This window comes from Gopherus evgoodei, chromosome 12, assembly GCF_007399415.2.
Source record: "Gopherus evgoodei ecotype Sinaloan lineage chromosome 12, rGopEvg1_v1.p, whole genome shotgun sequence".
Lineage (NCBI taxonomy): Eukaryota > Metazoa > Chordata > Testudines > Testudinidae > Gopherus > Gopherus evgoodei.
Window position 1 is genome coordinate 33252293 of NC_044333.1, and position 17528 is coordinate 33269820.

Consider the following 17528-nt stretch of genomic DNA (forward strand, 5'->3'; position numbering starts at 1 on the left):
CACTGAGCCAAGACAATTTCCACCCACTGAGGATCTGCCCCCAAACTCTGGCCCACAGCGTATGTACATATGGTACCTACATGCACGGTATATTTATACATGTATAACTAAGCCTAGCAGCAAAAGCTGAACATCCAGAAAATGGAAAATAATGGAGACTTACCGACTAGCTAGGACAAGGAACCGAGGGTTTTAGCTCAAACAGGCTACAAATATCAAGAATCATAAATGATTTAACACCCGCCTGGGTTGTGAGAAGGGGAAAAAGAAGATTCAGATGAAGAGAGATAAAAATAGATCCCAACACAATGGGGAATGACCTGCGCACGGCTTGCAGGGCTGATCACAGGCAGCAGGATTTACACTTCAGAAAGATAGAGGGAAGCCTGGCAGATGTCCAGTCCAGTGCCAGAAATTGACATACCCTTTGTAAGAGGTTGGTGCAATTGCTACCGCAAAAGGCAATTTCCCTGGTGAAAACTGCTTACTCTACCCACTGAACCTCCGTTCCCCACTTGGTGAATAAATTAAAGCAGGCCTAGATATTGCTGGCCTCTTAAGATCAGGCTGAAAGAAAACAGCAAATCAAACACAAAGCCCCTCTCTCTGGGGAATAGCACCACTTCCTTGATTCTACCAGTTTGGCAGGTCCATGACTCCTTGCTGGGATGTCTCGCTTGTGATATATTGGGGAGGGAGTGTGATGGGGTATCTAAACCCTGCTCAGTGATGGAAGAGGTTACAGAGTTGCCTTGGGGAAGCTGGCCTTGCCCCTCAGCCCTGTCAGTCATGTCAAGGGCAGAATCGCAGCAAAGAGTCCTGTGGCACTTTATAGACTAACAGATGTATTGGAGCATGAGCTTTCGTGGGCCAACGAAGTGCGTATTCACCCACGAAAGCTCATGCTCCAATACATCTGAAAGGTGGAATAAGATCTTAAAAATGGGAAATTCCCAGCAGTAGCAGAGCAGCTCTAGGAGAGAGTCCAGGGTGGTTCAACAGCTCATGGAGGAGACTCCTGGAAACTTTTGGGGGGATCTGGCCTTGGGAAGGTCATTTACCAGCCTCCCCCTCCGCCCCGGCCCTGTGCTTACAAGGAGACAGTGACTCTGGTGTACTGGCTGGCTAAGATAGGTCCGGCAGGCCAAGTAGGCAGCTGGTGCCTATATCCTTGTCCCCTTTTGAGATTAGAGAATCTGAGAGTAGCCAAAGGGACTAGGGGAGTAAGAGCCAAGAGCCCAGTTTGTGTCACTGGGCCGTCTACTTAGGCAGATGGAGGTGCCCTAAAGACTCTTCAGAGCCTGCCCAGTAAAAGGTGCCTGTCAGAAGCCTGAGAACTGTGGTAGCGAGTTGTAGTATTAAGGCAGCACTCTGCATACTGGACAATGGACCTCCCATTGACTACAATACATTTAAATAAAGTGTATTAAGGCCACATAAGCCACCAGTTGCGTTATGGAAACTGTAGCACATCAGTTCCATCTTGGGTAGAACAGCCTCTGAGAAGTTAAATCAATAGTAAACTTGAGTTGTGTATAATGGCAAGAAGAACATGGAGGGAACTTCTCTAAGATAGAAGCTGGGTTTTATTGATATTTTTTCAGGCCAGTGTTTACAAAATCTAGTGAGAAGTGCAGCATATCACATTGTGCCGAATTTATCCATTTTCATTAAGTTGTGGAGTTGTTGTAAAGGTTTTTGCAAAACAATCCATGATATAAAACACTGGGGAGTTAGCCCAGCACTAATGTAAATTGCATTGTGTTTGGAACTGGAAAGCTATGTGCATTCCCTGTGCATTCTTTTTTCCATATGCAATTTTGTTTTTTATACTTTGGATGAGAGTTGGATCATTTAAATTGGTTTCTTCATATTTGCATCCTTCTGAAATCCTACTCCATTATTTTAGTTTCTACTTTTTCAGCTAGTCTGCTAAATATTATTCCCTTCTTCTGAATTCTATTCCTTGGATATTGAAACTGTAACACAGTTGTTGAAGTTTGCGGCATGCAGATGAGAGTGTGGAAGGCAACAGCAATCAGCCATAGCAGCAGGACCCATTCACGGTTCTTGGTCTATTACTACTAAGAATGAGAACATGGTTCATTCCCGCTTCTGACAGGGGACAGAGCAAGTGATGGTGAGAACAAGGGTCTGACATCAGACTCCTGAAATTAGACGAGTCGCAGATAATAGTATTATACCAATCCAGTTACAAGGGCAATCTCACAACAGTGCTAGGTCAAACGGGTGTATGCTGAGATATAGATGAAAGACACATGGGGATAGACAGTTCTTTTTGATCCAAGGATTTTCCTTTTCTGGTTTTGTGGCCTCCCTGTTACGTGCTATGTAGCGTTTCTTCCTAAGTAAACATGCGATCAGGTTTTATGCTCTCCTTTTCATTGTGCCTGCAGCAGATTTTCTGTACTCCTATAGATCTTTATGCTCTAAAGATGCAAAAGGGTCCTAAAGCTGCCCTAATGGGGCACCTGAGAATTCCTCAAGCATGGGGAAATCCCAAACTAACAGATCCAATGTAGCTGCCTCCCTTCACCCCCACCCACAATCTAGAGGGCATGTTGGATACATGCTCAGGGCAAGTTATGTAGCTAGATCCCCTGGGCATTCCAGGGATCCCTGGTCTGTGTTTTATTAGCTGGTGTAAATTAAAGCAGCAGGCCTAGGGATCAGCAGCAGACAAAGGTTACAGATGGTTGGTCACCTTTGTCTACCCTGACCGTATGCATGAATAAAGCACTTCAAAGTCTCAGATGAGATATTTCACATTCTTTAATTAGTTCCCATGTGTTTTACATCTGACACACAATTACCTGGTGCAGACAGAGACCCATCAACATCAGTGTTTTCCTCGTCTTCGTGCTCCACTTTCTTCAGAACCAAAGCAAAGAAAGCAGCAAATCCCAACACCTGGAAGACATTAACTATTCATTCAGAGTCTGCACATTCTGCATGAGGAGAGGTCTAGACCTTGTCTTAAATGCTCGTCTCTGATCCATGCACTGCAGATTGGGGAGGAGAATCTTGCCTTTTAATTTGCTCTATAAACACAGGCTAATTCCATGAACAAGAAATCAGAATGAGAATGGACCCCAAGATGCTGTGTGAATCTCACTAATTGTGATTGGTTTTGCCCTCTGGCCATACCTTTCCCACTAGAAACTTTCATCAGCTTGGGAGCTATCAAAATAAGACAAAATAAGGTGAAACGAAGCAAATGGGAACAAGAGTCCTGCCAAGAGAAATCAACATGCCATTATAACTCAACTGTAATGAAACTCTTAACTTACAGGAAGGATCTCTTGCTTAAGAGCTCTGTCCTGCAGTCCTTTTGAATGTAAAACTCAAGTTCACTTCAATGAGAGTGATGTGTCTGAGGGGGGCTGCAGGATCAGCCTTTCTCTAGCCAGTGTATTGTATTGATAGTGACCTTACTTTTAAGGGCTGTGTGATGAAGAGACTTTCAAAGAAGGAGATGGCCATGGAAATCAGCCACTTGATGGAGTTATCTTTGCCATAATGTAGTCCATAAAGCATGGTGAAGAATCCGGACACACCACTGGTGGCAGCTATGAGGAACCAGCCAATGAAAACAAACCACCAGGGCAAGCCTTTGAAAGAGGAACCTTTCTTGCCATCCCCAGAGAAACTTGGAGTAGGGGAGCACCTGGAGAGAGTCAACCATCATGAGAGATTCATTTTACTGGTGAGACAGAAGCAAACCACAACAGCAAACTCTGGACTTAACAGAGGTAAGAAACATCTTATGTGAAAGTCAGATTTTAGATACTATTAACTATTTTCCAATTATTTTGACAGATACAATGATACAAATAGTATCTGGGTAGTGGAGAATACAGGCATAAAAATCACAGGTATACAGATACAAACAGGTATACAGATATAAGATCAAAGCACATTTTATGGGCTTTATTTCTAAAACCTCAGAATAATAGGATTTCTAATGTAGATGCTGACAGACCCACCACTACACTGTAGCTGTTGGATGCCCCTATAGAGCCCATGAAGAGCAGCATCACTATATTGTTGAATACTTCCTACTTAAAAATCAGATTTTTCTGACCCATTTCTGTCTCTGTTGTTTAACAGGTTCCCGCACATCCATTCTTTTACAGACTCTTGAGCACTTTGGAGCTCAGAGCTTGTCCTCAGCTCTTTACTATAATGTTTTACTACATTAGAACATTTAGTTTTGGAGGCATAAATGTATAAACAAAAGAGTGATGAGTTGCCCCAGTATGCAGTATTCATTCCATTGAAATTCCCTTGCTGCTCCTCCAAGAATATTTATATAATTATCAAGGAGTCATCAGCTGGTAATGACTTTCAATCACCACCAGCTTGGGCTGGATTTGAACCAGTGACCCGGCTCTATGTATACCAATGATATGGGTGATTGTTACCTCTCACTGATAGATCCTGAAGAGCAGAGGTGTCTTTCCAGGAGGCCTTTCATGTGCTGGACCTGCCTAACAGCTTGGATGTAACTCTGAGCCTTCTGGAATTTGTGAGGTCCCAGTAATTCCAACTCCATCTCTACGTGCTGGAGTTGCATGTACAAGTAGCGGTTGTAGTCACTGTGTTTCAGCCTTTCACCCATTCCTTTCTCTGGAGTTGGGCTTCTTGTTTTTTCTCCAGGGAAATGAGGGAGAGGGGAAAAAGGGAAATAAATTAGGCTGCTCCTGGAATAAAGCATGAATAAGGGTGGCAGAATCAGGGTTTAGGATTGTAAACTCTTCGGGGCAGGGAATTACTCTGAAGGTGACATGCACATCTATGGTGACTGCTAATACTAATAATCTAGCTTTCATAACTTATACAACGAGCATAGCAGTAGCATTCTCCTCACACCTGGCAAACAACATTTTATGACAATGACCTCAGAACCTCAACAGATGAGTCCAACAAGTCAAACATCCTTGTTCATAGGCTACCATAGCAGTCTGTAACTGCATATATCTATTGAAAAAGCCAATGGCAAGCTGGGATTGCAATCAGTGGGGCAATTTACAGACTAAGGTAATATTTAACATGAGCCCAGGTGGCAGAATCAATCCCTGAGTTGGAACTGGAGGGGACAACAGCACAGGGAGAGGAAGGATGAGGGAAAGGACAACACGGTTATGGAAGCACTGAGACATGAGGATCTTGATGCTACGTGGACAGTGACTCGTTGTAAACACTGAAAGCCTGCATTGGTTTTAAAAGCAGGACAGTGGAGAGCCACCATTCACTCTACAGCAAAGGAAACATGGTGTTTTCACTGAACTGTTCTAAACTCAAAATGAAGTAAGAGTGGTCCTCATATCTAGTGATTGCGGTGGGTTCACTTACAGGCATTTCAGTGAGGCTTTTCTTAGTTTACCTTGTATATCTACAGACCCTAGTGTGATGATAATAGAATCATCCTTCTTTTTACTCTCATCATAAAACTCTTGCCCAGCTCTGTTCTGCTGGCAGATGATGTCCTCAACCAAAGCCAACAGTGTGTTGATGTCAGTAGATCTTCCAAGGTCTGTTTCTGAGGATGGTAGCGGAGTCTTCAGGGTCTTAAACAGTGAATTGGCAATTCTCCTAATATCCTGGAAGATGCAGCAACAGCATGGCAGTCACCTAGTGGCTCTGGTTACTTACTCTGATGTAGTTTGAAACCAAGATAAGCTTCACTGGTGCACCACATCTACAATGGGGTTTGCACTGATTCTGAAGCTACGGCGCTGTCCCAGCGTGAATAAGGTCTTCAACTCTCACAGGGTTAGACAGTCTCATGGGACAATCCTGATCTGACAGGTTTAAGTCCAACAATATAAGCTTTCAGGATGTGAAAATACACACAATTCACCTGGGCTGGGAAGTCTATTCTATTCTATATAGATTCTAATACCATGTTCATCATGATAGGACTAGAGCGCCTTCCAGTTGTGCATTAAGCAACATGACTACATGTATGTCTTGTTTTGTTAGTTGTATCATGGGGACAAATGTTATCCATTTCCTTGATGTTAGACTGTCACCACACAATACAGTGATATTAGTCCCTCAGTACATACCTATAAGGCTCAATATCTGCTTAGGGAGGTACATGAAATCAGTGAGAGTCCCCTACATGGAGAATTTGACCCGGACAATGATAATACTAGCTAAGTACCCCTCATTCTTTAACTCCATCCCCCAGAATCAAGAGGGCCTATAACAGAGAGACACCCCTCGGTGAATGTTTAAGGAATTATGAAGCACATCTGGACAAAATAGTACTTTCTTGCCACACAGAATAAACAGTGAGTTCATACTGATGCATACACCCACCAGGAGGGAGCAGTGCAATGTATTTTGTACACCCTTGGGACAGATCAGTACTCTCAAGTATTTCCCTGTAAGAGGTCGTGCGCAGAGGGACTTGCCTTTATCACAGCCTCAGGGGTGAGTGTGACACTCTGGATTGCCTGAGGGGGAGCGGGCAGGTTTGGAGACACTCGGCCACTCTTTCCTGGTTTCTTCTCCTGCTCCTTAGTCACCCGGGGTCGGATGTTCCTGAAGATCTGCACGATGAGCAGGTTGATGGGGAACATGAGGAGGGAGCTCTCGAAACCGATCATCACCTCCTGCCACGTGAACTCGATCTTACCTGCCATCAGGCAGAGAGGAAGGGTAAAAATAGTCCCAGAGCAAAGTGAAAATGTCAGACTTAGAGCCCCTCACCTGTGGAAAAACTTTGTTGCTGAGTGATCCCCACTGAAACTGCTTCCTGGCTCCTTGTTTCCCCTTCCCCCTGCTTAGTCCGAGCAGTCACTCACACTTACCTAAGTCCATTTTCTGCTCAGCTGGGTCCTTCGGCACCCCCCAGAACATGATGCTGGTCAGCATGGTGCAGAGCAGCAGGGAGAAGCAGCATGATACTCTTTGGGCTCGCGTGAAGGTGCTTCGTGGGGAGCGGTTGAAAATTGAATACCAGATGTGCCCGTCCTGGAAACCCTTGGAAGTCTTCATGAAAAACAGGTTACTGGGAAGAAGGAGGGGGAAGCAAGGAAGTGCTTGAAGTCTTTAAACCACAAGTTGAGGACTACAATAGCTCTGACATAGGTCAGGGGGTTGTTACAGGAGTGGGTGGGTGAGATTCTGTGGCCTGCGCTCTGCAGGAGGCCAGACTAGAAGATCGTAATGGTCCCTTCTGACCTTAAAGTCTATGAGTCTTAGAGGGGGAAATAGAGCTCAGTTTGGGGCCCCGTGCTGACTGACATCTCTAAGTGCTCCCACAATACAGATGTTAAATAATAATGAGATGATACTCAACAGGATTCTCATTGTTTGGGTTGTGTGAGATGGTCTTGTTAGCACTGGATATAGCTGGGTCCCCCAAAATGCATCCATGAGACCAATGCCTTTTGCAGAGGCCTAAAATGTAGTTCTTCTTCGAGTGATTGCTCATATCCATTCCAGTTAGGTGTGCGCGCACCGCGTGCATGTTCATCGGAAGATTTTTACCCTAGCAACCCCGGTGGGTCAGCTAGGTCACCCCCTGGAGTGGCGCTGCCATGGCGGCAGATATATACCCCTGCCGACCCGACCGCTCCTCAGTTCCTTCTTACCACCTGTGTTGGTCGTTGGAACAGCGGCGCGCGGCTCAGCTGTCCTCCACTCCCCTAGCTACTCCTTGTTCTTCACTATCTTGTTGTATATAGTTGGTTTTATCTATAGTTATAGTTAGTTTAATAGTTCTTAGATAGATTGTGTATATAGTTCAGCGGGATTTGGGCATTAGCCCTTCCCCACATCCGGTGCCGGGGCCCATGCCCGGTTCACCAGGGTTTAAACCATGCTCGGCCTGTCATATGCCGATGCCCACAAGCGATCCCCACGACGCGTGTCTAAAGTGCCTTGGGGAATCACACATTACGGATAAGTGCCGTATTTGTAAGGCATTTAAACTGAGGACAAAGAAAGAAAGAGACTTTCGCTTAAAGAATCTCCTCATGGAGGCAGCTTTGAACCCTCTGTCCTCAGCACCGAGCGCTGAGCAATCTGTTAGCAGCGCTCCTCCGGCACTGGACCATCCCGGCACCGCCAAGACACTGCGGCACCGGCCATCTCCGGCGCAGGGACCTGCTCGGCACCGATCTCTCTCCCCGAATCAGAAGAGGTCGAAGCCCTCCACTACCTCTGTGTCCTTGACACCACAGTTGCAGCCTCGTTCGGACTGCCCGGCACCTACACCTGCCGTCGCACCGACTGCTGCGGTACTGTCAACTCCGGTCCCACGAAGGCCGTTGATCCGGTCCCTGAGAGCTCCCGCCGAGGCCTGTGGTTGAGCTTACGGTCCCCTCTACACCGGAGACATTCTCTGCAGCCAGGGACCTTATAGCCATGATGGAGTCTGTCCTGCCTCAACCCCCGGCACCGCCAGTGTGGGTACTACACTCCAGAGGCAAACTGGCTATATTGAGACCTTCTTCCATCGGCACTGCAGACCGGCATCGATCACAATCCAGATTCCGGCGCCGTTCACGATGTCATATATGGTCACGGTCCTAACGCCACTTGCAGTCCCAGCACCGCTCACCTATCCGGTGCCGGTCATACTTGCGGCACAGATCGACGTCTCGGCCTCCGACCCGGTACTCTCGGTACTGATCCAGCTCCCGGCACTGCTCCCGGCACCACGAATCTCGCAGCCATTCCTGTTGCTGACATTCGAGATCCAGGTCGACCTCCCGGCACCGTGCCAGTCTCAGGTCCCGGTCTCGCTCTCGGCACTGGTATGACTCCAGGTGCCAATCCCCGGTGCCGAGGAGATCACCGACGGTGAGACAGAGGGACACTTATCACGGTCTCTCAGCTCCTCTCTGGCCGTCCCGGCACCCGTCCGTGTCTTCCCAGGTGGACAGTGTGTATGCCCAGGACAGAGACGCTGATGTGCCTGCCACATTATTCCACAAGCCCCAGGCTCAGGATCACGGACCTCAACAGTGGGCATTCTGGACACCTTGGGCATACCATCAGGCCCAAGGTGCGCATCCAGACCCATCACGCTCAGCCACATCAGAGCACCGGGTGCCAAAGACCACCATTAGCCGCCCTCCTCCTTCTGTTTCGGAGGAAGTGTCAACCCAGCCACAGGACTCCCACATCCCGAGGGAGACAGAGGCTGTCCACCCAGAGGAGCCCTTGACTGACCCACTTGTCCCAGGTCTCTCCTCATCCTCCTCCCCTGATGAGGCGGTAGCCGGAACGTCATCGGTAGGCCCCCCACTGATCGACCCAAGGGCCCACCAGGACCTCCTCAGGCGTGTTGCACAGAATATGAACTTGCAAGTCGAAGAGGTTCCGGAGGTGGAGGACCCAGTGGTGGACATCTTAACATCAGATGCCCCCACGAGAGTGGCCCTCCCCTTTATACGGACAATCCAGGCCAATGCCAACACAATCTGGCAGTCTCCGGCCTCTGTTCCACCTACTGCCCGGGGAGTGGAATGTAAATATATGGGGCCCTCCAAGAGCTACGAATATTTATATGTCCATCCCCCTCCTTGCTCCCTTGTTGTCCAGTCAGTCAACGAGAGGGAACGCCATGGCCAGCAGGCCCCAGCCTCGAAATCAAAAGACGCAAGCGCATAGACTTGCTGGGCCGCAAAGTCTATTCCGCAGGGGTGCTCCAACTCCACGTGGCTAATCAGCAAGCCCTCTTTAGCCGCTATAATTACAATACCTGAGCAGCGGCGGACAAATTCAAGGAGTTGCTCCCACAGGACTCCCGTCAGGAATTTGTGGCCATCCTGGATGAAGGAAAAATGGTGCTTGAACTTCCTTCCAGGCTTCCCTGGACGCGGCGGACTCTGCAGCCAGGACCCTAGCCTCCGGGGTGACTATGAGGCGTATATCTTGGCTGCAAGTCTCAGGCCTTCCCCCGGAGCTCCAACATACTATCCAGGACCTCCCCTTTGAAGGGCAAGGCCTATTTTCAGATAAGACTGACCCTAGGCTGCAAAGCCTAAAAGACAACAGGGTCATCATGCGCTCGCTGGGCGTGCATACGCCAGTGACTCAGCGCAGGCCGTTCCACCCCCAGCCATACTGCCCTTACCCTCAGCCTAGACGAAGACAGGACTTTGCTAGAAGGTGGGGTAGAACCGGTCCCCAGAGGCAGTCAGGCAATCAAGGGGGCCAGAACCAAGGTCTCTCCAAACCTTCCACAGGGCCGAAACCCTCCTTTTGAAGGTGCGCCCAAAGGCATCATACCAGTATCGTCAAACGATCCATCCCCTCCTTTCTCCAACCGCCTCTCCCTTTTCCTCCCTGCATAGTCCCAGCTAACGTCAGATCTCTGGGTCTTACGCACACTGAAATTACCACCTCCAATTTATTTCACCCCCCCTTCCACTCCGCTTCCTCGTCCCTCTTCAGAGACCCCTCTCAGGAGCAACTCCTCCTCCAGGAGGTGCAAACGCTCCTCGCCAAAGGAGCCAGAGGAGGTACCGGAACACAAATGGGGCAAGGGGTTTTACTCCCCCTACTTCCTAATCCCCAAGGCAAATGGGGTCTCAGACCTATCTTGGACCTGCGGGAACTCAACAGATGCATGGTAAAGTTGAAGTTCCGTATGGTATCCCTGGGAGCCATCATCCCATCCCTGGATCCTGGAGACTGGTCTGCTGCCCTCGACGTGAAAGATGCTTATTTTCACATAGCCATCTACCCACCTCACAGGAGGTTCCTCCGGTTTGTAGTCAACTGCCAACATTTTCAGTTCGCTGTCCTACCGTTCGGCCTCTCTACAGCCCCAAGAGTATTTACAAAATGCATGGCTGTAGTCGCCGCCCACCTCCGCCGTCGTCGGGTACATGTTTTTCCATATCTAGAGGACTGGCTCATCCGAGGAGTCTTCAAGGCACAAGTGACGCATCACGTCGGCATTGTCAAGGACCTTTTTCCTACATCTAGGCCTAATGATCAATGCAGAAAAATCCACTCTGACTCCCACTCAGAGGATAGACTTCATTGGCGCCACTCTGGACTCCAGCCTCGCCAGGGCGTGCTTACCGCTGCCCCGGCTCCAGGCAATGGTGGCCATCATCCAAAGTCTGCAAGCTGCTCCGTTGACTTCAGTTCACACTTGCCTCGGTCTCCTGCGTCACATGGCGGCCTGCACGTTTGTGACGAAATACGCCAGACTGCGCCTCCACCCCCTCCAGTCGTGGTTCAACTCAGTGTACCGACCAGGCAGGGATGCCATAGGCATGATCGTCACCATTCCCCCGAGCATCCTAGGCTCCTTCGAATGGTGGCTGACCCCATCCCTGGTGTGTGCAGGGCTGCCGTTCCATCCGCCCCAGCCTTCTGCGTCCCTGACGATGGACGCATCATCTCTCGGCTGGGGTGCTCACCTTGGGCATCTATGCACTCAAGGCCTTTGGTCATCTCAGGAACTGGCGTTGCACATCAATGTCCGGGAGCTGAGAGAAGTCTGCCTTGCTTGCTAGGCATTCAAACAGCACTTGCAGGGCCATTGTATGTCGATATTCACCGACAACACGACAGCCATGTACTGTATAAACAAACAGGGCGGGACAAGGTCCTCGACCCTTTGCCAGGAGGCCTTACGACTCTGGGACTTTTGTATAGCCTTCTCTATAGACCTCATAGAGTCCTTTCTCCCGGGGGTTTGGAACACTCTGGCGGATCACCTCAGCAGATCCTTCCTTTCCCACGAGTGGTCACTTTGCCCGGACGTTACTCTTTTGGTCTTCCAGAAGTGGGGATTTCCCTGTGTAGACCTCTTCGCGTCCCGTGAGAACAGGAAATGTCAGATATTCTGTGAGAAGCCTTGAAAGGAACAGGGTTCGATAGCGGATGCTTTCCTCATACCGTGGACGATGCACCTGCTATACACCTTTCCACCATTCCTGCTCGTCCACAAGGTCCTGCTGAAAGTACGCAGAGACAGAGCCCGCTTGATCATGATCGCTCCAGCGTGGCCCAGGCAGCACTGGTACACTATGTTGCTAGACCTGTCAATAGCCGACCTTATCCCACTACCTCTGCACCTGGACCTGATAACTCAGGACCACAGCAAACTGCATCACCTAGACCTGCAGTCCCTCCATCTCACGGCATGGCTCTTGAGTGGCTGACCCAGTCTGAGTTGTATTGCTCTGCCCCAGTGCAACAAGTTCTCCTGGGAAGCAGAAAACCTTCTACTAAGGCAACGTATCTGGCCAAGTGGAAGTGTTTCACATGCTGGTGTGCAGAGCACGTTTTTCCTGCCGAGGACCCCATCACTACCATCTTGGACTACCTCTGGTCCCTTAAACAACAGGGCCTAGCGATATCATCTTTGAGGGTGCACTTGGCGGCCATCTCTACCTTCCACCCAGGGGAGAATGGCCGCTCAGTGTTTTCTCATCCTATGGTATCCTGATTCCTCAAGGGCGTGGAGTGCCTTTACCCCCAGGTACGCCGCCCCGCCCCAACCTAGGACCTCAACCTGATTCTTACCAGACTTATGTCAGCCCCATTCGAGCCATTAGTGACTTGCTCCCTTCTCTACCTCTCCTGGAAAACCGCTTTCCTTGTAGCCATCACATCGGCGAGACAGGTTTCTGAACTCCGGGCTCTTGTGGCGGACCCTCCATATACTGTCTTCCACACACAAGGACAAGGTGCAGTTGCGTCCACACCCGGCCTTTCTCCCCAAAGTGGTATCAGCGTTCCATGTTAACCAGGAGATCTTCCTTCCGATCTTCTTCCCGAAGCCGCATTCATCGCGCAGGGAACAACAGCTGCACTCCCTAGACATCCGTAGAGCACTCGCTTTTTATATCAAGCGGACAAAGCCCTTCCGCAGAACCCCTCAACTCTTCATCGTGGTGGCAGAGTGCATGAAGGGCCTTCCCGTTTCCTCACAAAGGATTTCATCCTGGGTGACATCGTGCATCCGCACCTGTTATGACTTGGGTCACGTTCCATTGAGCCACCTCACTGCGCACTCTACCAGGGCTCAAGCCTCATCTGCTGTTTTCCTGGCTCACGTGCCCATCCACGAGATATGTCGCGCAGCTACCTGGTCCTCGGTGCATACCTTCGCTTCTCGCTATGCCCTGGTTCAGCAGTCCAGAGATGATGCAGCCTTTGGCTCCACAGTATTACTTTCTGTGACATCTCACTCCGACCTCACCACCTAGGTAAGGCTTGGGAATCGCCTAACTGGAATGGATATGAGCAATCACTCGAAGAAGAAAAGACGGTTACTCACCTTTGTAACTGTTGTTCTTCGAAATGCGTTGCTCATATCCATTCCAAACCCGCCCTCCTTCCCCACTGTCGGAGTAGCCAGCAAGAAGGAACTGAGGAGCGGTCGGATAGGCAGGGGTATATATCCGCCGCCATGGTGGCGCCACTCCAGGGGGAAACCCAGCCAACCCACCAGGGTTGCTAGGGTAAAAATCTTCCGACGAACGTGCACGCGGCGCGCGCACAACTAACTGGAATGGATATGAGCAACACATCTCGAACAACAGTTACAAAGATGAGTAACCGTCTTTTCCTGTCCCTGTAATTGTAGGGTGAGGACCAAACACATCAAATGCAATTTCTATTAATCTGTCAGGAAAAACACATAGTAAAGCGGATTTGGTGCTGGGGTTTGTATTGGGTACTTTGAATTGTCTTTCTCCCCTCTCCTCAGAGCAGTAATACCAAAGTTTAACGGTCGGATGCAGCTTAGCAGTCCTCTGGCTCTGGTCTAAAGTCAGTTGAAGTCAAGGCTGAGACCCTCATTGAAGTTAATGAGGGTTAGGCCCTTTTTGCATCCCTTCTTTTTTCAAATGGATTGCTGAGAATAACCAACAGGAACGCAAGGCTGAAGTTACCTGAACTGCTTCATGTCCTGCTCAGTAGCAACTGGGAACACTTTGTCTAGGACACACTCTCCAACATCAATGGCCAGCCAAGAGTTACAGAGGAAATACCATTTCTGATCCTGAGCCAGGTCATGGACCAGCACACGATTCACATACCTGTGCCATAAAAATAAAGAACTAACTCATATGCGGAAGATGCTATGGAAGTCAGGTCACTGTAAGTGCAACTCGTGGAGAGTATGGGTGTCAGGCTAAGGGTCAGAGTCTACTTGTGACTTAGCTTCTTCATCTGCAAAATGGAGATAACACATTCCAACTTCCTAGGGTGGGATATGGATAACTACATGAATGTTTTACAAGTGCAACAGAAGGGAAAAGTGGTATCAGAAAGGATATTCTTCTGTCTCCTCAGAGCCTCTTCCCTTGCTTACCAGGATGGGCTGTCTCCTGAATTATCATGCCACAATCGGATACTTTGCAGTTCCCCAAGAGGAAACAGGGTACAGAGCAGGAAAATATCCACTCCTCCACGCTCAAAGACTAGTGTTTCAGGATCAGTCAGGTGGTGCGGTTCACTCTCTCCTTCGAGGCCATAAAGGGTGAGAGTCACCTGAAAGACGTACTGGATGAGTGAATTGATAATTGACAGCTTGGCACTATTTGTTGCATTCATGACTTGGAGACGGGTACTTTGTATTGGATCCCAATACTGAACTCCTTACTGAGCCTCTGGTCTGGCAAATTCCCACTGAAGCCAAGCTGCCCTGCACAGGGATTTAGTGAAAACTGAGTCAAGAGCTCAGGCATTGGCCAACAGTTGGCAGGATGTCACAACAGGCTTGACAAATCCTATGAACTGAGTGTAATGGAAGCTGCTGCAGCTGCTGACTAACATAAAAGCAACTGCTGTTACGTTGTTGTGCATGTAGGGAGAGCTTCACTCATTCGGCCTGTTTTGCAGCAGAGTGAATGAGGCTGCAGATGTAATCATGCCCAGTGAATCCTCTGGACTTTCCCATTCCTCCTCACACTGTGGGTAGCAGAGCCAGGCACAGCATACTGCTGCTGTTACCTCTGCCACTCAGATCCAGAGGTCCCCTTCCCAGACACCTCATTACTTGCTCTTTCCCTTGGAGGAGCCAAAGCTCTCTTTGGTAGCCTGCTGCCTCGCTTAGATGTTAGGCTTACATATGACAAGGTCAGTTTCCTGATGTGACAAATATTTCTGAAGCTGGAGCTCTATATGCTGATGGTCTATTAAACATTCAGAAGATACCAACACATCTGTAATTCCATCAGTACCTTGGAGGTTGTGGCTGCCCCTCGACGGTGCCCTGTAAAAACTGTCACAAGATAACGATACTGAGCAAAGGGGTCATTATCCTCCAACACTGTGATCTTCACCTGGAAAGAGAGAGACAATACCACTGGAAGAATCCTATGGATGGTAAAATAGTAACAGTGCCAGGAGCATGGCTTTCTCTGGGATCCTGGATGGGAAAAGTGGCATGGTGCCATCTTGTGGACACTGCATTTATCTAGCAGGAAGTGTGGAGGCAAGGGGAAGTAGGTAGGGCTGGTAGAAAATTTTATGTCAAAATTGTTTTTTGATTAAAAACTAGGTTTATGACAATTTTTTTTTGCAAAAAAAAGTCTACTTTTCATGGAAAATGCTTATTTTTGTTGTTGAAAAGATGAATGTTTGAAAGCTGAGATATATTGGCCAACCCCCCATTTTTTCAGTATTTAAATTTCTGCAGTAAGCCAAAATTTTCCATGAAATATTAAGACAAAAACTGTTTTTGTCTCCCCTTCAATTTTTTGGCTATGTCTAGAAGTAGGCTAGAGAGAGATAGAGATGCACAGCATTTGGGGACACCCTGAGTGATAAACTCAGTCTTGTGTTATATTCTTGATGTAAAAGTTTAATGAAAGCAAACCACTAAAACCTTAGACTCCCTCCTTCTTCATGTATATTGCCGGGAACACACTGAAGATGACAAAAACATTACACAAAAATTACACAATTCAATGCAAGATCTTTAATCACTCTTGGATCATCCATTCCCTTTATGGAGAATTAGTGGTATCAGCTCCAAAGGGTGCTGACCACTCACTCTGTCCTAAGTGGCTGCATTAATGTGATCACAGCAGAGCAGGCCAGACAGATGGGAAATACTTCCTATCACACTATCTATTAGCACAATGCTTACTTTGGCATCATCCTGAATGTCTTTCCTTCTAGCCCAAATAGCCACCAGCACATACACAAGAAAGATACAGCCCACAGTTGTCACTACCACGGGGTTGTCCACAAATGTGCCAAAAAGCTCCGCTGTTTTGCTGACATCAATGGTGTTGGGCGTGACAAAGAAGGTGCTCCCAAAGAAGGTCAGGTGGTTGCAGAGACACTGGGTGCTGCTGGGGTTTGTTTTTGGACCTACCTGAAAGCCAAAGAACGATCATGTTCACAACTTTCTCAACCTTCGGCTTCAAAGTACAGCTTACTTATCTAGCAAGCTAAAGAAACCGGAAAGCTAGGTGTGAAGAATTGTTATATGTGAGCAGATCCTATAAAATCCAGTAGAGGACAGTGACTTTAAGACCTAAGCAGAAGTTGGTATTATAGTACTAAACATAATCCATTCAAAATGCTTCAACCACTTCTCACTTAGAAGCATGTCCTAGAGAAAACGTATCTAAGTTCCACTTTATATTGGACTAACCTGAGCTTTATGACCTTCTACCATCCCAAACTGGTCTTGTTTCATGGTGTTATCAAGAATTCATTCATTTTACCAGATGTTATTGTTACCTAGTCTGGCTTTGAAATGTATTGAGGAAAGATCCATGGCAACATTCTTCTGCTTGTCTCTACTTACATGGCACCCGTAGCTATTCCAGTTGCCCCGAAGCTCATCCCAGAACACGCACTGGGATACAAAGGAAGTGACAGCTATGGTTAGATCACTGTTGGTTGTAGAATCCATTTCCATGTCTTGTTCCATCATGAGATAGTAAGTCCCTTCTCCAAAAATGAGTTCTTCTGGGCTAAGAACCCATGTGTTTGACTTATCTTGAACAGAAATATTTTAGTTGAAGGCTATGTAAGAACGAATTTGTTTCAGCAATACACAGATATATTGTATACATTACAATAAATAAAATAAATAGAATAACAGAACAGTTATCAGAACAACTATCAGTATAGGTTTTTATTCTGATTAATTTAATAAGGTTAATTATTCAAAGCACCTGTTCTTTGCTTCTGTTTGTGCAAAGTGTTTACTAGAGATGACCTGAACCAGGACACAGATTGGAACTTTCAGACTTTGAGGAGGTTCATTGCCATTTACACATCCAAACTTCTGAGTGTGAGCTCATCTCTACAATTTGTTTGTTCTCATCTGTAAAAAATTTGGATGACAGCACTATATATGAGAATTAAGGCCCAGATCCACAAAAGTGTTTAGGATCCTAATTTCCATTTGAATCAGTGAAAGTTAGGAGCTTAAGTACCTTTGTGGATCTGGGCCTAAGAGCTCATATTGAGTGTGATCAGCTTCTATTGGAAAGTGTAAATTAAGGGTACTCATGTAGTTTGTAGATGAGCCTAAAGTGCTCAGAATCAAA

At 47.8% G+C, this 17528-nt stretch overlaps 1 protein-coding gene across 1 annotated transcript in view; it reads right to left on the reverse strand.

The window, feature by feature from the left end:
- PKD1L2 (polycystin 1 like 2) overlaps positions 1-17528 on the reverse strand; it is a 69450-nt gene that overhangs the window by 13268 nt on the left and 38654 nt on the right. Inside the window, exons 23-33 of the mRNA XM_030581607.1 lie at positions 16778-16971; positions 16109-16339; positions 15198-15299; positions 14327-14505; positions 13905-14051; positions 6843-7042; positions 6444-6667; positions 5408-5624; positions 4446-4674; positions 3457-3688; positions 2835-2931 (exon numbers count right to left, since the gene is read on the reverse strand). Of these exons, the coding sequence (XP_030437467.1) occupies positions 2835-2931; positions 3457-3688; positions 4446-4674; positions 5408-5624; positions 6444-6667; positions 6843-7042; positions 13905-14051; positions 14327-14505; positions 15198-15299; positions 16109-16339; positions 16778-16971 (2052 nt within the window). The remainder of the gene's footprint in view (positions 1-2834; positions 2932-3456; positions 3689-4445; positions 4675-5407; positions 5625-6443; positions 6668-6842; positions 7043-13904; positions 14052-14326; positions 14506-15197; positions 15300-16108; positions 16340-16777; positions 16972-17528) is intronic.